General features: G+C 37.0%; 1 protein-coding gene across 1 annotated transcript; it reads left to right on the plus strand.

Annotated features, from left to right (window-relative positions):
* The first annotated feature begins 7,356 nt into the window (after nt 1-7,356).
* Nucleotides 7,357-20,828, plus strand: CCDC196 (coiled-coil domain containing 196). The gene is made up of 11 exons (XM_010976635.3): nt 7,357-7,384; nt 9,319-9,380; nt 9,486-9,638; nt 10,915-11,011; nt 11,716-11,766; nt 13,431-13,508; nt 13,707-13,790; nt 14,322-14,381; nt 14,756-14,897; nt 20,392-20,450; nt 20,630-20,828. The coding sequence occupies exons 2-11, from the start codon at nt 9,331-9,333 to the stop codon at nt 20,747-20,749; spliced, it is 894 nt and encodes a 297-aa protein (XP_010974937.1). The 5' UTR covers nt 7,357-7,384; nt 9,319-9,330; the 3' UTR covers nt 20,750-20,828.
* The last annotated feature ends 377 nt before the right edge of the window (nt 20,829-21,205 follow it).

Consider the following 21,205-nt stretch of genomic DNA (forward strand, 5'->3'; position numbering starts at 1 on the left):
ATGAACTCCCGCATAGTTAACACTTACCAAATTTTGCAACGTCTTTATTTTTAAAGTTATTGATATGCTGTGTACTGTCTAATCACTTTCCAGAAGTGCACCAATTGTCACTCTTGCAAGCACTCTGAGGCCCCCACGAGTACTCTAACCAGTACTGAGTGTTTTCAATATCTAATCTCCACTGGCTAATTTGGTCAGTTATTTCAAACCTAAGTTGTCAGAATCCAGCATTACATTGTCCCAGAGTCCAATTCAGATGCTTTGAGAATTCATTTCTTCCCACAATGCAGTTTCTATTTTTCAAGATTGTCTGCCTATCTTCAGTTGAGCAGAAGAGCTCAGATTTCAACTGACAATACTTCAGTCTCTGGAGAATGGATGTCGGCAGCAGCTCCCTCTCTGTGAGAGTCCCCTCAATGCACTTGGGCCATACAACGATCAGCCTGTTACTCTTCAAGACTCACTGTGAGTAACGATGATTGAAGGTTGTTGGCAGCTTTTAATCTCACGCTAATAGTTTCCATATGTCAGCCTTCTTCAAAGTCTGCGTCTTTGCTGAATAGACTAAAATTTAGAATATATAATTAAACATGACTTATTATATGCATTATCAAAACTAGGTTGGTCTGTGTATAGAGAAATTGAATATCTCACTAGCTTAATATTTCTGATGCTAGATGTTCACAAGCAAAGAATTATTATTATTGTTGATGTTATTGTATAAATAATAAAATGGCACTGTGTTTTACTGGAAAGATCACAAAGATGGGAATAAAGAGTCAAAGGGTAGACTTGATTCTGCCATTAACTAGTTATGAATGTTAGGTTAGTTTTAAACTCCAAATTTAATTTTGCTCTACTTAAATTTATGAAAATCCCTACCAGTTCTATAATTCCACAACTTTAAAATGTCTTAATATAATTCATTAGCCATTTGCTATTAAAAAAATGCACTTTAAAAGATGATAGACAGCATAGTAGTTATTATTAACTACCTGTAGGAGGAAGGTAAGTCACCCAGTGGTGTGCTGCTGGTAAATGTTTAACAACCGGCTTTCTGGGGAAAAAAAGCCCTGATATGTATCATTGGCCTAGTTCCATAGTGTAAATACTCCCACCGTAGGTGATTTAGAGCTATCAGCTTTAAGCTGAAAAATGCTGATACTTTCAACTATCAATTTCAATTCAATTTGAATCTGTTCAATGGGCAAGACAAACAAATGTGTCTGTCTTTCAACATGATCACATGCTCATGGGTGGCTTTATAGAGGACTTCCCAGAAGAGCCTTTAATATACTTAATCTTTTTAAATTTTTCATGCTCCCAGGGCAGTATTATTTTTTAAATGCCAATCCATGTCATAATTTAACTTCCAAAGAACTTTTATTTAATTAATGTGAACCTCTTAAATTAAGCTTTGTGACCATTTGGACACAGGAGTAAATAGACCTTAATGAATTAAAAAATCTATTTTTGGACTTTTACTATCACAGTATGTTACTACTTCATGTGCTTCATTTAATTTTTAGTAAGTGCTGCTTGGTTTACAGATAAGTTTATAATACTTGCACCCAAGCAATAACACTTCATTTATTTAAAGCAATTCTGTAGTTCAGAAATAATGTTTTATTTGATGTCTCATTTTAGGAAGTTTGCTACAATGCACCCAAACTGAAATGGGAAAGGGATTCTGATTTGCTGTATTAAACAAGTCTCTGAATAAAATTTTTTTGTGCGTGGAAAATAGCAGCTTATAAAGCTAGAAGAGTCTCAATTTTGTCACAGCCTTTATTTTCTTTTCAGTTTGTATGTATATTTTTATTGAAGTACACTCAGTTTACAATGTTGTGTCAATTTCTAGTGTACAGCACAATACTTTACTCATACATGAACATACATATTTTTGTTTTCATATTCTTTTTCACTGTAAGTTACTACAAGATATCGAATATAGTTCCCTGCACTATACAGCATGAACTTGTTTATCCATTCTGTACACATCAGCATCTGTAAATTTTGAACTCCCAATTTATCCCCTTCCACCCCCCTCCCCTCTGGTAACCACAGGTTTGTCTTCTATGTCTGTAAGTCTGTTTCTGTTTTGCAAATAAATTCACTTGTCTCTTTTTTTAGATTCCACATATAAGTGATATCATATGGTATTTTTCTTTCTCTTTCTGCACAGCCTTTAAAAAAATACAATCCCTGCTCAGACTTTGCTTCCTTATATTTCCTAATTATCATTTATAATCTTCTAATTATTTATTTACAAGAGCAAATGAAAAACAAAAATTGCTGCACTGCAGAAGAAAGTCTTAATATGATAGTATCTCTTATTTTTAGTATTTGATCCCTGAAGTAGTGTAGGTAACAAGGGTACATAATTCAATATTTATTTTTATTTTGTAGTGCCAAAAATTATACATGGTTACTATTAAATTTTTTAAATTACAGTAGAAGGATACTTTAGATTGTTCAGTTTTTTTCAGCTGAGGTGGCATATGAGCCTATATGAATAGCCAAACCAGAATCAGAGAATTCTCTGCTCACTTTAGACTATTGATTCTGATTCTGGCTATGCAATATTACTGTTTAATTTGAAATGCATTATTATACCCCTAACCCTTTATAAATATTAAATTGTATCTATGTAATATTTTTTTGTGTCCCCCATAATGCCTGACAATAAATGTCAAAAAACATCTGTTGTTTTGGAATTTTGGTTTTCATTTTATTTTGAAATGTTTGTCATTCACTCTCTGACATACTGAATCTAAATATATCAAATTAGGAAATGAGATCAAATTGGCATTACATATAATTTAAGCAAAACACTGCTTGAATTACCTGGACCTAAATACCGTCTTTAAAAGTGATGACTTTAATGCAAGAGGTAAAAAAACACACACACACACACAAAAAAAGAAAAAAAAAAAAAGGAAAAACTTAGAAAGTACAGAAAAAATGGATTTATCTTGAATTGAGAATTCAAAATGGCACTCTGCAGGCCAAATGAACCTCATAAATATGTTGTTTGGTTCAAGCAACATTTAAAAATCAAGAGGTGACATAAGAATTCAGATTTCCATTTTCTCTTGAAAGTCATTAAGAATTGGCAGGATTGGGTCTGCATTTTCAGCTGGAGCTGGGTGATGGCTCCCATCTCCACATTTACTGTTGACTAGACCTCTGCTGCCCCTATCCCTGCACAGAAACCCCTATCCCCACCATGCAATGAGCTCTGAGTTTACACTTAGTATCCATACTCTGCCAGCTACCTTCTACCCTCTACCAAACACTATTTTCAAGGACTCTCAGAAAATTTAAGGTATATCTGGAGGAATAGTAGCACCTTCATAGCCACTTGCCTGTGGGATCTGGACCTCCTTTAAGGTGAATTCCGTGGACCTTGTATCTCTTTATTGACTGGTTAGATTGCTCCATATGTGAGATTCTAATTTTTCTATTTACTATGTACCACAATTTCCCATTGGAATTGAGGCCTGGGCACCCAGCTGGCCACCCAAGTCCATCTAGTTTGTCCTCCTTCCCCATTTACTTAGTGTACACCTGAAACCCCAATATGCCTTACACTAAGTACACCCAAAATATAACAGTAAATTCCATCAATCCATTCTCTACTTCTGCAAGCAAAGCAAACTTCCTTTACAGATGTACACACACAAACACACACACATAGATGAGTAAAACTAGAAAATGCTTTGGTTCCAATCTATTGAATCCATATATAGTTAAAATATATACAAAAAGAATAATTTTTTGCTATTTGTTTACTTATTTACACTTCTCTAGAAATGATCCGAAGTGATTTATTAAAATAATGAAAAGGGAAAAAGTTATTAAAAAATCAGAACCAAGAAAAATATTAATTAGGTTAGACGGCCATAAGCAGGAATTATAACCCAAATATCCAAAGTCACAAAATTATCCCTGAGATTCCTAGTAAGCCAGAAGAAAAGAAAAACAAAACAACAGATATCCATGTTTCCCTGAAGAAGTAACACTTTCTTTACCTAATTCTGAAAGGAGTTTATGCTGTGTGGTCACCTGCGGAAGCTGCAGTGGCCAGGGAGAGCTGGTGATAGAATGATGTCTTGGATAATCTTTTTTACAAATGCAGGAAGCCTTCATAAAAATTTCTCAAGGCATCCCAAGTGAAAGGTGAAGGTGTGACACGAAATATGACTCAGAGGAGGCAGTGCTACAGATGGCCCAGAAAAAAATGATTCAAATAAGCAGCTTTCTGCTGATGCATTGTGATCTGAGAAGAAGCATACAAGTGGAATTTCTCAAAGGCCAGGACACACATCACATATCAAAATCACCAGGGAGTGCTTGCTAAAACTGTACTTTCTCCAGATCTACAGAGTAGGAATCTCTAGAGGATGAGTCTGGAAATCTGCAGTCTTTACAAGTCTCCCAGGGGATTCTTAAATACATCAGAGCCAAGAACCACTGCCCTAGAGCAATGGTCTTTAGACTCGTTTTTGTTTTTTTTTTTTTTTTTTGCTTGTCTATTCTTAAGGAATTTTGAAAAACTAGAAAATTAAATATTATTTCACATGTTTTTAAGTTGACATCTGAAAGTTTTAAGTATTTAAAAAATACAATTTCTGATGTATCATAATACTGATGTTTTCAAATAAACCTTTTATATCACTTTAAAATGTATATAATTAATCTTAAAAACCCATTTCAAATAAATCTAAATACATGCACAAACTCTTCTTTAGCAGTCAAAATTTGTACACTTTCTATTTTTTCTCCTTGAACTCGAATTTCTGCCCCATTTCTCCCATAGGATTTTATTCAAATGCAACATATTTTATGCTTTGAGTCTTTTTTTTAATCACCATATCATATCATTCTTCTCTGCAAAATATGTGTGTATATTGAAATCTTTTTTTTTTACTTCCTATGACCTTAAGTTTCTAAGTGTAAAACTTTCTTCAGAATTGCATTAGCATTATAATTATTAGTAGTACACATTGACAAGAAAATATGTTTTCATAAATAATTTTTAATTATAACAAATTATTTTGGAAATGCTTCTATTAATTTGATGGGTAGGTGGTTTTTTCCCCCTATTTAATTCATGTATTCATAGGTGAATATTGTTTATGGCTAGGATAAGATAGGTTTCAACATCAATTTTATTCATATTTTTTGCTTTTCATACAATACTCACTAAAAAAAAATCGTTTACACAAATAATAGGAATGGAAGGTGTTTTGTTATACTAGTGTCACTCAGATCCTTGAACTCCTTCTGAATTATAAGCCAAAACCCATTTAGCAATTTATCATCAAAATTTATATTTAATAAATTTAAGCTGACAACTTGATTAGGTCATTTTTCAATTTTGTTGAAAGCAAAGAATTGGAAACCGCATGACCTGCAAAAGAATCTGTAATCTAGTCATTAACAATCATTCACTTTCTTTAACCCCAACACCAAAATTTTGAATTGTGGTTAGTTCAATGCCCTAGAGGTTTATACACAACCCCAAAGTAAATCACTGAAGTAAGATAAGTCACTGAATTTCAGATGGTTGCAAGTTATTCCATTTTCACAAGTGTAAAATTGTGATTAGGAAAGGGGAGATAGGAAAAGAAACCAAGGGGCATTTCCAGGCAGATCCACTTTAGTAAAATGGCACTTGTGGAAACCAAGGATCCAGCAAGAGTCTCTGAAAACTACCCTTGTTTCCACATTTCTTGAAAAGTCTTTGTGAAGGTTCACATACCTCAGTTTGAAGACCATTGTATTAAAGTATCTGGACACATTGAGAGAATACATTACTTTTTAAAAGACCTCAACAATAACACAGAAGTCAAGAGTTTTGAAATTTAATCTCTATCTTCTTAACTACCTGGATTCACTCCAAATGTAGAAGCAGCCTAGCCGGGGACATCCTAGCTATGGTGTGGATTAGGGTGAAGTAGACCACAAAACGGCCATAACGAACAACACAGGGAGACGTGGGTGATGTTTAAGAGCCTACAACTTTTTGCTGTTCTGATTTTACCAGCACTTCTCTCCTTATTTTAGTTAATGGAGTTATCATCTCCTCAAGGGTTGAACTAGCTCCGGGTCAGAAAGGGCCAGAAGGTCCTCATGTTTCTTCCCTGAGGAATTCTGTAATTTTGTCGCCACAATCAAAGCTGAGGGAGAGGAGGATAGGAAACTCTTTTTTTTTTTTTTTTTTTTTTGCTGTAATATGAAAATAATTGCCTCTACTCTTGGAGACCTGGCTTAATTAGACTAATCTAATTTTCTACTGGTAAAACTAACAAGAAAATGCTGTTGCTCTGAGTACTCTAATTATAGTAATCACACTTTTTCTTAACAGATACTAAAATCAAATGTTGGATGAGGTCATTGTGAATAGCTTGTTATAAGGCCTATTTTGAGGTACCACATGGATTTCAGTGAATATTGTGCGAAGTGAATATTATTCAGTGACAGGAAGCAACAGAAAGTTTACTGCAGAAAAAAAAATATGAATTGCTGCTAGAATTCATCTAAGCAGCGATGAGGTTTCACAGGTTGTTTCATAAGTCTGTTCACTGACCATAATCTGCTGTTCTTCCACCCTAGACTCCTTAACTTCAACCCTTTCCTGATTTCCCTTCTAGCTGCCCTCTTCGTTTTCGTCTCTGCATGCCCTGTATGAAATGATCAGCCTTTTGCTGGACACTCTCACCAGCACTCTCAGCCCCTTTCCTCCCTTGAACTCCTGCTTATTTATTCTGCCAAGTCAGAGCACAGAGTCAAACAACCATCTGTTCTCTCTACTATTGCTTCTAGTTTGCCAAGCACTGCTGGAGAAATTATACGACTGCCGATTCATGCCATACCAAATCCTCAAGTCCCAAATTCACCTTGACCCTTAGCTCCACTTGGCAATCCTTTTGCTCTTGCCTGGTTGGCTTCCTTTCCCACTCCTCAGGTGCTCTTCCAAACCTCAAGTCATTCCTCTTCCAAAGTTTCCTACCATGCTTCCTCAGTCAACAGCTGACCTAAACATCTACTTCAGGAAAAATTCATGATCACCTTCCCTCCTTTCCATTTCTGGTGGTCATCTGTAGCTTCACCTTCCCTGCCTCTGTCCCAGAGATAATGTATTATGTCCACTACCCTCCTTTCAATATTGTTTTTTGTTTGTTTGTTTGTTTTAAGCTCTTACAGTCTGTGTACATTATCATAAGGCAAATATTCTTCTTGGAGGTTGTATTCCAAGTTGAAGAAACAGGCATCAGAATGTTAGGATGTTAAGGGTGCTGATTGGCTACAGAAAAGAGCACATCAGAATAGCAAGTGTTCTACTTTCAGTCATTCCCCACCAAGGACAGAAAGGAAGGTGAGCTGGGATGCTGCCTGCACATTAAATGTTTTAAAATTCTAACATAATTCTGCCAACCAAATGTCACAAGATGAAATTTAAAGAGGTCATGCTTTAGTGATCAATGCCATTTTTGTCCTCTACTATTTGCTACCACCTGCCACATCTGCAGTCTTAAATGCTACTACTAATAATTGGTTGCCTTTGTTCCTTCTTTCAGCTATGTGGAGTTTGCTCACCCTCATTCAGTCTAAACTTCTCAAGGGAACTCATAGTGCAACCAATGTGAATTATGTTATGCCTTACCTGACATGGCTGTTCTAATTTAATGTCATACTACACTATCATACAAAACTTACACAAGTAACACATATATGCTTTAGAAAAAGTATTTGTAGAGACTGCCCAAAGAGAGGTTTTTATGTAGAAGATCCTTAGGAGAGATGTTTATCAGGGGCAGATCCAGGTTTTATGGGACCCTTACAGTATGTATAATTGGAGGAGTTCTCTCTTTCCAAAAAAAGAATACAAAATTATGAATACAAAATGAGGTACAGGGCTTGTGGAAGAGGGCTGTGAAAATGAAAGGCTCTGAAGCTTAAGCTTCATTAGTTTCATTTAAATCAGCTTGTTTTGTATTTGAATGCTAACTTAGGACATTAATCACTAAACCCAAACCATTCAAAAATTCACTAAATTGTAAATATTTGACATGAGCCAGGAATGTCATATAATATTACATTTCATTCTCACGACAAACCTTTTAATTTACCATTCTCATTTTTACAAAAGTGGAACTGAGACTTAGAGAATTTAGTAACTTGCTCACAGTCAGCTCACTGCTCACAGTGAAGCTGAGATTCAAACCAAGATCCGACTAAATATTATGTTATTTTCACTACAATACTCTGCCTTTAAGGTTTCCCAAAAGACAAAGGGATTAAGTTATTTTGGGGAATGCCCCTAGAGAATGCCTGAAAATGCTCAGTTAATATTTGAAATTGACAAGACTTAATGCACATTTGAGAATGTCAATAAAGATACTGCACTAAAACTGTGTTTAAAGGGCATAAAGAAACAAATGCATAACTCTTTGGGCTAGCTTCTGATCACTAAGTGATCCAGATGAAGACAGGAGATCTTAGGGTCTAGGAGAAATGTGATTCTTAACAGGGAGAGGGAAATAGAGGCAGAATTAGATTCTGGAGGTAAGTCTAGAATTACAGCCTCTCAAGAAAGAACTTGGTTGTGGAATGGCATACTGACAGTGTGGATCTTTTACAAATTATATCCTCTTGTTGCATGTCCAATATAATTCTACCATGCCATTGTGATATATCAAGTCTTAAAGACAGGGAAATAATGACAATTGGCTCCTGTATTATATTATTCAGTATTATATCTGTACCTTGCGTTTGCCAGTTTGATCTCTATTTTTCAAAAATGTATCCTAGAGGTATCCCCTCCTCCTCCTAAGACCCGCAGAAGATAGATGCTTTGTCTCTACCTTTTCCTCACTCAGAAAATCTAGTGCTGTGCCTTATAGACTGTAGGCATTCCATGGAAGTCAATTGCCATGGAAGATGGTGTTGATGAGTTATTTTTGACATGCCATTATTTTCTTCACAATAGGAATTCCATAGTAGATGTGTTGTGATTTTATCCTGTTCAAAGACTTCAGAGTAAAACTTTTGGCATTGGCTAAAGCTAAGGCAAGAACTGATCAGATGTAGTTAATAGTATTTTCAGTTAACAAGCTGTCTTTCATGATGGTCTTACTTAAAAGACCTGTTAATTCTGTGGTCTTAGGGCCATTGTGACCTCAAACTGTAGCTAAAATCAGTCCAATGCAACAGGAGTTTCAAGAACAGCAGCATAAAAATGATGACTTAACTGAATGGAACAAGACGGCACATATTTTCAGGAGGACCTTTTTATTCTTAGAGTAGAAGTTTTCCTTCAAGATGACAAGTGCTTCAAACTCGCCAGGATCTTACTTCTCCTCAAAAATAAGGTGAGTGTTTGACAGAAGGTTGCCAAGTGGTAACTATTCAGGAGGGAAAAGAGGGTCTCTATTATTAGTCCAGGCTAAAGGCAGGTATGGTGTCTCTTCCCACAGAAGTTCTAAAATCGAAGGCAACTATTTGAAGGAATTAAGTGAGGACTTAAAGCTAAGGAAGCAGGAGCTGCTGGAGCTGTTCAAACCTCTAGAAGACAGGAACAGCCTGTTATTCCAGAAGTTGATGTCTAACTTGGAGGAAAAACAAAGAAGGTAAAATTTCCCTACTCAGATGTCTTAGAGGGAGAAAGGCAGGAGAATTTTAATCCATAGGATTAACAATGATTATTGACACTTTTAAAAAGATTTAGATACTCAACTCTAGTAGGTTAAAAAATTATAATCACATAATCAGAGTGGGAAGGAATCCTTTATTTTCTTTCAGTAGGATTAAATATGATTCAGCCCTCATCTCACAGAGCTACAGTTATTTCTCTTCTTCCCAAGACACAGATAAGGGCCTTTAGTGTCCTCAGCCTATCATGGTCACACTGATAGGTCCTCATTCATGTTTGTGGAATCACTTTAGAACAGATAACTCTGCTCTTCCCATGCCAAGCAGTAAAATGGTAATCTTTTCTGAGCCTAGAAGTCTGGGTTAGGGTCTGGCCTTACTAAGTAAACTGGGCAGTTGAGGTCTTAACTCTTCTCTGGGGCGCTCACTCTTCTTGGAATCAGCCAACTCTCTGTTTCCTTTCTAGTCTCAGGAAGTCTCACCATAATGTGCCTACCTTCATTCTCTACCCTAACCATAAGCATCTCAGGGAGCTCAGAGTTTTGGAGAGCAAAAACCAGGAAGAAAGTTGTGGTCAGCAGTTTACAACCCAGAAATTCAGACCTCTCAAGGCAAGAGAACACAAAGGATGGCTTCTCTGCTTATAATTGGAGAGGGAAAACTACAAAGAGCATAAACAAAAGTTAATTAATACCTTTAAAGAATATCCTCTCTTCAAGTCAAAGACTGGATGTTGATTCAGATTTTGTTAGAAACTTCTTGATGGCTTGAGTCTCTAGAGGCTACCATAAAGATATAAGTGATTTCCCCAACTAACTCAAATGTTTTTATGTGGAGAAGCAAAGTCAGGGAGTTGGACAGACATGGGGGGAAAGAATAATTCTGAGATTTATTGAAGACAACAGGTTCTTCAACCTCCGTTTTCACAGAGGCGAAAAATTCCCCTTCCTACCCCAAAAGTCATACACCAAAACATTCTCCTGAAGGGGTGGAGAGGAGTCTCACTAGCTGCTGGAGACAAGTTTTGAGCATTATAGAGCCCAGAATTCATTATAGGGCACATACCTAAGGCAACTGTCAACCAGGAATGAATTTGTCCTATAGAGGCCTCTATGTCTAGAAGGATTTCCGTAACTCCTGTGATTTCAGCCCCCATCTCCCTCCGATAGTAGAGTAGCTTCTGACTGGTTGTGAAATATTGGTATTACTCTTTAGGAAGTATTATTTTTTATGATGTCTCTCTCTTCCTTCTAGTCTGCAGATCATGAGGCAGATCATGGCAGGGAAGGGGAATGATGACTCTTCAGTCACTGAGCTCATTAAGGAAGCAGAAGAGATGAAGCAGAATCTGGTAAGAGGTTGGTGGGCATTTCAGAGAAGGACCCTCTGAACAGGGCTCAACTCCACTGTTGGCATCAGATGTGGAAGGGAAGGCAGAATGCTATCATCTCCAGCAGCAGATGCTCCAACACTCGTACGTCCTTGGTCTAGAAAGTACGGGATGATCCAAAGGGAGTCAGGTGAAATGTTGGGAAGAATTAGAACTAGCTAGCAAAATTCTGTTTCTCTGACTTAAAAAAAAGTTTCATCTAAAAGTTAATTAATACAAGCATATTAACCCTTCACATTTCAAAAGCAATAGAAAATACCAAAGTAAAAGAAAGGAAATAGTTTGCTCTGAGAGATTCTTATAAGATTTTTTAAAACCAACTATGTAAAGGATCTTAAAAATTAGAAATTAGTAGTCCAAGCTCCAGAGAAACTGCCATAAGACCAGACAGTCTTGAGTGTTGCAAGTGTGAGGCACTCATTACTATTGATATCATACCGTGGTCACCATAATTAAAGTTATTATTCAAAATTATTATTTTTTTATCATCATCATCAAACTCATCTCTCATGTTCCTGGATTTGGGGTTAGGCCCATTTATTGCCTTCTTCTGTGGTTTACTGTGTCCGTGCCTCCATTCCCCTCAATACTTAGTAATTTCTTCCAACTTTACTGACTAGACAAACACGTATTTCTGTTTGTTTGGTTTTCTTCCCCTTCGACAGGAAAGGAAAAACAAGATGCTTCGGAACGAAATGGAGATGCTATGGAACAAGGTGTGCCTCTAAGGATCTTTTGAAAGTATTTGTCTTACAGACCACAATGCAAAGAACTTTCCTTTTTTTTTGGTCCATGTCCTCATTTTATCATGTCTCTGCTTCCACCCATGCCTCATTCCAATCTAAGTGATCTTATTTAAAACAATCAAATCATGTCACTCTTCTTATGAAAAACCCTTTACAGCCATTCCTTACTGCGGCATAATCTGGTTCTTGCCTACCTCTCTAGTCCCCTCTTATAGAAGTCCTCCCCTTCCACACTGGCCTCCTTGTGGTTTCTCAAACATGCCAAGACCTTTCCTGTCTCAAGGCTTTTGCTCTTGCTTTATCCCTGGGCTGTAATGCTAGTTTCTTATAGTTGGCTTGTCCTCATCCTTCAGGTCTCTACTTAAATATCACCTCCTCAAGGAGGCCTCCTTATTCACTCCACTTAAATAGGGCATCCTCCACCCTCCTCCTACTTTCTATTACATAACTTTGTTCATGTCCTCTGTAGCACTTTTTAAAATAATATAAACACATTATTATTTTGATTTTATAGTTGTTATTATTATTTTACTTATTTCTTGTCTCCCCACCCTGCTCTGGAATACATGCTTCTCCAGTATCTTCATTGCTTTACACATCTTGGAATCCCTAGCGTGTAGCACAATGCTTGGCACATAGTAAACAAATCAATAAATGTTAAGTTGAATGAACAAATGAATGATTACTCATTTCTAATTGCCCTATGATTTTACAACAATCACTGCATTGTTTAAGATAAAAATAGTAGGGGATTTTGCTGAGAAACCAGGCAGGGGTAGAAATTCCTTTGCAGACTGTGCCTTTGGGATCTGAGTGCTTTTTCACGGACTATGAAATTGGAATACCAGCTTGTCTTGTTAAATAACAGGTATGGGTGTGATCTCTGACTGTTTTTTCATCTCACCTTTCCACAAATAATTCGGATACTATCAAGCCCTGAATCTTGTACTCTTAGCCCTCAGTGGCAGCTACAAATTAGTTCTACGAATTGTGAAAAGTTTTAGTTCCTGAGTTCTTGAGTCCTTGTGATAGGAAATATGCCAGCACCATTCCTCTGTCAAAATCCAGCTAATCCAAAGCTCCAGAAAGACTTAGTAGAAGGGACGTCTATATACCCTAGCTTGTGATTGACTTTCTCTACCCATGTTTTAAGACAATGAGAAATGGAGAGGCAAGATCATTATGACCAGTGGTTAAGAATACAGGCTTCAGAGTTCAAGAGATCTGATTTGGATTCCAGCTCTGTGATTTCCTACCTGAGTGACCCCAAACAAATGAGTTAACCCCTCCAAGTCTCAGTTTTCTTATCCATAAAATGGAAATAAAAATAGTCCTGTGAGGATTAAATGAGTGTTTATAATGTAGTAGTATAAGTAAGTAATGTAGTGAGTAGCTTACAGTAGAGATTGGCATATAATAAAGGTTCAGTTAATAGTTTTTATTATTATAAGACACACTCAAGAGACCAAGTGGAAGGGCTCACTCCATTCTGAACCCCCTTTGGTGGTACACTTTTCATGTCAGGCCCTGAGAGGTCGCTGACTGGCAGGAACCAAAAGCCTTGACCCACATTGGCTTTCCACTTCCCTCCAAATTCCCGCTAATTTAAAGCTTTGCCAAATGTCTCTCTACAGACATTCAACACAGAAGAACTCAGTGAGCAACAAAAAGTACTGCAGATGAAGAACAAAGCAGACATGCAGGATGGAAAGGCAAGTAGACTGCATGGTACTTAGAATTTCAAAGTTGTTGATGCCACACAGATAGAAACTGCCTGTTGACAACCAGGGCTAATTTGGGTAGACAGGTAGAATGTGGGGCCTTAAGGTTGTATTTGATTTACTGTTTGCTGAGACACTGTGTTTCTTTCCTGGGACCTCCTATTCCTTTAGCTCTCTTCTTCATCACAGGCTCCTAAAACCCCCTCATCATCTAGGAAGACCAAGAATGAACTGGAGATGTTGTGTGCAGAGAAAGTGAAGGAAATAAGGAAGGTAGTATGATCTTTCTGAACAGTAGTGACTCTTAGAGCTGATAGATGAGAAATCTTTGATGTAGCAGTAATTTGCCTAAACTATGGTGTGCTCCTAACCTGACACAAAATTTTATAGGTGATCTGGTTCCCTTGGGATATTATATTTGAGTCAGACACTGCAAATTTCTGGTAAATCATGTTAGCTAGGTCAAAGTGGGAAAAGCTGTACCAATAATGACAACTTCAAAATAGCTATGTGATGTCAAAACACTTGTTAATTTGTTTTTGAACATTTATTTAGAGATATTATGCTTGTATCTAATCTTCCCACAACCAACTCACTGATAGAAAATGATCCTATTCATTTAGCTTTTAGCTTTTGGAGAGTGGGTTGTACAGGTGGTGCCAATTAAGAGGACTGTGCAGTTGAAACCAATATATTAGTGAATCTATGACAATGTAATTTTGATATAAAGCCTTTGCAGCATACTGAGAAAACTGATTTCTGATCTCAATTTACTTTGTCACCAGAGGCTCTTTCTTCCACCAGGAAAAGCAACAGAGGAAAATGGAATGGGTCAAGTATCAGGAACAAGCCAACATCTTTCAGGTACTAAGTCTTCCAAGACTGGACATGGGATAAAATTTCATTCATGCAAAATAAAGGCTTTTAGTTTCCTAATATTAAACCCGATTCCTTCATCTGTATTACTAATTGTCATGCTCAAATAAATCTTTTGTGGGAAGCTGGCTGGAGAGCCCTATCTCAGCTTCACCTTGAGTAACTTAAATAGCATTTTTTCCCTATGATCTTGATTTTGTTCTATTTGAAATGGGGGAAAAATCACAAATACTTCTGCCCAACTTTTAAAGACTCAGCATGATGGGATCATTTTTAAACTTCTGAGTAAAAATTATTCAGATAATAGTGGATTTAGAGAAGCCAATATTATGTGACTAGTTTTGGAAAATGTTCTCTTGTAGAATGAGTTTAGTGGCAAAGTAATTGAGCTGAGAATTGAAGCCTTGAAGAACTACCAGAAGGCCAATGATCTCAAGTTATCACTGTACATACAGCAGAATTTTGAACCAAAGCAAGCATCTTTGAATCTTCCTGGGTCCCAAGGTAGGTCGAGTATTCATAGATACCTAGTTTGAAGTTTGTTTTGTTTTACATTACAGATCTCATTACATATAAAGTGATAGCATAATGCCTGGCGCACCATACGTTAAATGTTAGCTATGTTATATGTTATCACTATCATCATTATTATTACACTGAAGCTCTTATATCAAGATAAGAATTCCTCTGGAGGAAACAAAATTTTCCTTTGTAAAGACTGAGAAATATATTGTGTGCTTCACATATGTAGTTGTCACCTAGTTGGCATCTGATAAAATATTAGTTTTCTCCCCACCTCCTCCTCTTTCCTAGGAATTAGTGGTTTGATCTTACAAATCTTATTGGAATAGACTCTGCGACTTCAGAATAGAAGGTTGAGGAGATAAACATCTGACAATGGTTGTGAGTTTCACCAATCCAGATATTCCTCTGGGAGTTTCAGCATTTTCCCACCCCAAAGAATGTATGGCATCACTAGAAGAAATCATATAGCTTACTATTAAAAAGTAGAATAAAGGAATGGCTTCTGAGGGGCAGGAATAAAGGGTTCTTAAATTTTCAAGGATTTATGAAACTGAACTCTGTAATTTAAAAAGGAGACACAAAATGAGAAATCGTGGCTAAGGGATGCCAAAGTTTTATCAGTATCAGTATGTATGTGTCTAATATCTTCTCAATCTTATTCTATAAGGGCTTGAACAGCTTATAAAATCACACACAGCACAGAGATTAAATAAATAGATGAATACATCAAAGCAAAAGGAACATAAGTTGAAGCCAGGTAAATATATGAAAATGTGTAATTAAAGTACCATAGCGTTGGTATAGCTAAACTTCAAACCTGATTCTGAATTTCCCAAAAGAAACATGGATTTATGGTGTCCACAAAATAACGATAAACCAACTGCTCAGGAGAAACATAGCTTTTCCTGAGTACTGAGACAAGAGAGGTTTCTCCTCCAAGTCCTTATCACAATGTTAGGACACTCTATGTGTGTCATAGTAGCTAATGTCCTCAGTAGTATTTCTAAAATGAATTCAGAATCTGAATTTCCCAGGCTGTTTGTTATCTGTTCCTTGGTACAATCTCATAAGAAATTATCATTTTGAAAATTTTTTAAAATGATGGATCAACTCGAGATGATTGGGTCCATATACATAAAGCACTCTGATGGTCTGACTTGATTCATATTTAAAATTTAGAAAATCTGGAAGACTGGAGGGACTACCTATCCTTCAGCCAGTGTTCCATTCATACTTTTAACTGCTGTTTTGATAAGAATTGGACTTCAGAAATCTTGAGGTTTTCTTCTCCAATAAGAACCTGGAATACAACCAGAAGCAGTAGAAAGTTGTTAAGGTATGCATTGAAAAGATGGAGGATGGGAAGGTATGAGGACAACAGATCTTTGTCTTATCTCATTTAAAACTAGCTGAAAGTCAACTTGAGGGATCTACAGAGTAAGAAGCCAAAAATCTTTTAGCTCCAGGTTCAAATAAAACTAAGATAGTAAACAGTGAAGGATTCCATTCAACGTGATCACCTCAGTAGAGTTTTTTTGCCCTTGTGTGCATAACATTGAATCTTTGAACTTTGAATTAGGACAGCCCACAGATCAGCACTCTCTTCTCTCCACTTATGCTTCTGGAGAGTTAAGTGATAGGGAACTAAACTGTTTAGTTAACTACAAATGAGTGTATCCACAGGCATGAGTGACCCATTGCACATGTGTTTTACTGCATTCATGGAGCACTGGTTGTAGGCCAGTTTCATTTTCTCACACACATATACACAAAGTCTTTGGTTTTGTCTGAGCCCAAGTGGATCTGAAATCTAAGTCCTGAATTTTGGTTATGTTGACCTATTTACAGCCTAGTGTTTGATTATTAAAAAGAAAACCAAAGAAGTATTAGTTTTCTTTTTAGATGGATTTTTAAAGTAAATATGTTAAGGTATTATTACCAACAGTGATACGAGAAGCAGTTGTGTGCTGCTCAGTGTTTCCCAACTTCCGTGTCACTTGGACTATTATTTATTCAATATGTTCTGTTTAGACTGACGTCTTTAATTTTGCAAATGAATTCCTTGAAAATAAAACTACATTGCTGTTTTAAATGAAAAACCAATGCAACTTTCTATAATAGAAAGTAAACATAGTAAACATGCAGATAGCAAAATTTTAGTATTCTAACAAGTTGCTGAAGCCTAAGGCCTGTTTTATCTTTCTCAGGGAGTGAGACTAGCAAGATGTATAGAGTGTTAAAGAAAACCAACACCAAACTGAAACTCTTCTCCTTCATGCCATCAAGGCATCAATTTGAAAGAATCAAAAGGGGAATAATTTTCTCACTGTGATTTACAGTATTGAATACTGTGCTCCAGCACCTTGTAAATTTATTACAGTTGCCACCTAAAATCACTCACCATCACATTTTGGGAAATAATAGTTTAATGGGAAAAGCACCGGATTTTGAGTCAGATATACGAGTTGCAGGCCTTAACTCTGAGGCTAACCAGTTAGATAAACTGGGCCAGTCATTTAATTTCAGTTTTTTTCTTTATCCAAAACAACAGTGACATATTATAGACCATGTTGAAAACACATGGCTTTGCGTAACCCTCACAATGACTCTATGGGGCTGGTATTACAGATCAAGAAACTAGCTCAAGGAAGCCAGGCTTCTGACTCCATAGCCAAAGCTCATCTCCTAGAATATGCTGCAAAGTGACAGTGTTTCAGTATGTGACTTATCATGACTCTCACACCTCTAAAGACTATTATTTGAATCCAAACTCATCACTTAATGTATAATCCTCCCAATAAAGAATCATACCCCCAACATTAATTTTTTCAGTAATAAAAGAAACACTAGTTTTAAAAGGGGTTGACAGATTTGTAATTCTTCATTTAGCCCAGTAGGTGGCACCAATCACATCCAGGCCTCCAGTCCATAAATAGTGGTAATTGAGGAAAACGTGGGGAGCCATTGGTCTTCTATTTCCCTTAGGACAAAATGTGCTACATTTATATATCAAATGAAAAAAGAAAAAAAAATGATATTTTCTGCCATGCTTCTTGACACTGAGGTGTATTACTGGCAGCCTTGATTATACCATATTAAATTCAGTATTCTGCTGCAAAATACATACCGATTATTCTACTTGGTGAACTACAGTGTTCTCCATTCCAAAAACAGCCATTGCCCACTTCTTCCACAATCCCTATCTAATATTTTTTTTCCTACCACATATAAATCAGGCGATTAGGACAAAGAATTAAAAAATCAGGCAATTGCACAGAAATTGAGGTTTTTCTTTTGTTTTTTTGAAGTTTAAGTACTTAATGGTGTTCCTGGATAGTGTTCCTTTTCCTCTAGTTTCAAAAGAATTGGATTCCACAAACCTGTCTTAAAGAAAGGAAAGAATGTAATTCTGGACACACCTCCCAGCAAATCAGGGTATAGGCCCTTCTGTTGTAAGCATTTCCAAATAGAGGGAGGGTTTTTCCCGCTTGTCTTGGCCAAAAATTCCTCCTCCCACATCAGTTGTCCTGTGTGCTGGTTGGCTGCGTTGCAGTGGTGTGATCTATTTGGTTGGCAAAATACAATCCTGTGTTAATACTGACTTTGTTACACTTCAAGCATTTTCTACTTGCAAGTTTCCTTGATGCCCAGGTTGTAGCTTTATCGTTGTCAGTCACATCTGCTTAGCATACTGCATCACCTAGGCTTATAGAAGAGAAAAATATTTTATACCCAGGGTGAAGTCTTTCCTTTCGGTCTTTCCAGAGATGGATCACATTTGAAGGGATTTACTTCCAGACCAGTGTAAAATTAACAATTTGACCCCGAGTGTACGGCAGCCTTTCCTGGCTTCTGCAGCATCAAGAGAGCAGTTCTTGGCCTTTGGCAGTCACTTACCTATCTTAGAGAGCACAGGCATGAAGCAATCTTTAAATTCAGCTGAGTTTCCCATCACACCTGCTGGTGCTTAAAGAAGAAGTTTATCTTCCATAATAATAGAAATGGTGATAAGACTCTTGATTCTGACAGCCTTGTTTTTCTCTCCTCCCCTCCCCTCCCCCCAAGCCCCCACCCCCTACTCTAAGCATTTCCTTGAGCTCTTTTGAGAAGAAGCTGAAGGTTGCATGTGGATATGTTGTTCCACTTATAAATTCAGATGAAAGCCAAGTGCAGTGGGAAATGAATACTCTTGAGGCCTTATTTATTCTATAACTCCCTCTCTGTTCTGAAAGCAAGTCATTCTTTCCGGCTTTAACCTTTACTTCACTTTAGTATTCCTCTTCCTGATGGCTGAAACACACACCAGCAGGTGCTGCTGAAAGGAAAATAGTAGTGTTAAACTAAAATGCTGAAAGGCAGGGGCGGAAACCCACAGCTAGCTCAAATCTGGGTCCTTGATAAATAGTATTGCTCTTAAATACAGGCTTTTTTAAAGCTTTGCAGCAACTTGAACCTTTTGAATGTCAGCATTAGGTTCATGGTATTAGTAGGTTAGGAAGTTAATTTCTAAACTAGGTTACTCTTTCATTTCCTGTAAAACCTACAGAAGTCCAAGGGAGAAGAAAAGTCTTCTTTCCTAAATATAAACATTGAAAAAAAAAGGTAAACTGTACCTTTATAAATACTATGATTATTTCTATGAGTGACAATAGATTCCTAACTTTCTTTGCATCACACGCTCAGGAGAGCAGCAAGATGTCTAGGATAGGGTTGTCATATTTAGCTAATGGAAAGAAGATGCCCAGTGCAGTTTGAACTGCAGATAAACAGTAACCTTTTAGTATAAATATGTCCCAAGTATTGTATGGGACATACTTACATTAAAAATTATTTCGTGTTATTGAAATGCAAATTTAAGTGGGTGTCCTATATTTTAGTCTGGGAACCCTAACCTAGGACAGACTCACCACAGGGCACCCTAAAATTCTCCCATTTCTCCCTTTTTATTGCCTCATTTCTCCCTCTCTGTGCCTGTCATTCTCTCTGCCTCTTCTTTGTTGTCAGCATCCCCTCCTTTACATTTTGTTTGCTCTCCGTTGTTCAAGGTTGGCCATTTTTGTGGAATATGTATCTGGGTTATGTGATGATGTGTGTACATGTGTGTGATTTATCATCTCATTTCTACGTTTGAAAGTTGTATTAGAAGCACATCTTGTAGGCTAGCAAATAAAATTGTTTTTACTTGATGTAATCCTCAAATGAATCCCCACCCCACCCCCAGCCGTGGGACATAAGCTCTCAACAAAAGAAAAGAGTCACCACTTTAACTTTAAAAATATTGTTTGATGAAGTTATTTTCTAAAACAAAAATTAGAAAATCCACATCAGTGCTAATACCAGTCAGTCCTACAACTGATATATTGATACAATGATATGATAATGCAGTGACTGTTAATAGTTTTGCAACCCAAAATAATACTAGGGTTTTTTTTCACTTAAAGAAAGCTCTCGTTTTCCTAATATTTCCCATCAGGTACTATGGGCATTACAGCTATGTGCAGAGCAACTACTGACAAAGATGCATCTAATGTGGTGAGAACTACTTTCCTTCTCAAAATTGTTTTCAAGGCGTGAATAGATAGCTGGTGTAAATTTTTGGAATGCCTGTTTTAATGCATGTTCTAATTTAATATTTTTTAGAGGCTTTGCAAAGTGAATGCCAGGACACATGATGTTTTAGCTGTCATTTTTTCTGCTTTTTCCTGTCTTAGAGAATTCTGGGATCAAAGACCTACACAGAACAACAAGGAGCTCAAGGAAGTCAGTTTGATGATGGAAGAGGGAGGCTCTTTTTTCTGAGGTCAATGCCAGATGAAGCACTGAAGGATTAGAAGGCTTTCACTCCATTTGCTTTGGACAGATTTAGACTAGGCACAGCCATTTGTGTTAATTAAAACCTCTCAAACCTTTGTTACAGTGCTGTTTTCACTCTCTCCCACCCTCCAAACTGGGTGGAAATGCTAGTGAGGTGCTTGGCCTTAAGCATGTCAGGAATTTAGTCAGCTAACGGATTATAAACAGCCTCTGATTATTTTGAGAGCTTTTGATTTTGAAGTGACTGATTCCAACCACATTGTATGTTGTTAAGTCCATAATAAGAAGCTGCTCCTCGCCACTTCTGAAGTGTTTAATTCTGGGCAGATCCTCCACTGGCAAATGAGCAAAAGTAGGTGCAAAACAAGGAAATAATACTCCATAGACTCCTCTTACTCTCTCACGGATCACATGCATCTGCCCTGCTGATACTGCCTCCTGGTTATCAATTTCTTTGAGTATCTTCTACCTTT

Source organism: Camelus dromedarius, chromosome 5 (assembly GCF_036321535.1).
Source record: "Camelus dromedarius isolate mCamDro1 chromosome 5, mCamDro1.pat, whole genome shotgun sequence".
NCBI classification, from domain to species: domain Eukaryota; kingdom Metazoa; phylum Chordata; class Mammalia; order Artiodactyla; family Camelidae; genus Camelus; species Camelus dromedarius.

Excerpts from the sequence above, each read along its gene's own strand:
- CCDC196 (XM_010976635.3), top strand. The coding sequence starts at position 9,331 with ATGACAAGTGCTTCAAACTCGCCAGGATCTTACTTCTCCTCAAAAATA. Across the intron at positions 11,012-11,715 it reads AAGAGATGAAGCAGAATCTG|GAAAGGAAAAACAAGATGCT; the intron begins GTAAGAGGTTGG and ends CCCCTTCGACAG. Across the intron at positions 13,791-14,321 it reads AAGTGAAGGAAATAAGGAAG|GAAAAGCAACAGAGGAAAAT; the intron begins GTAGTATGATCT and ends TTCTTCCACCAG.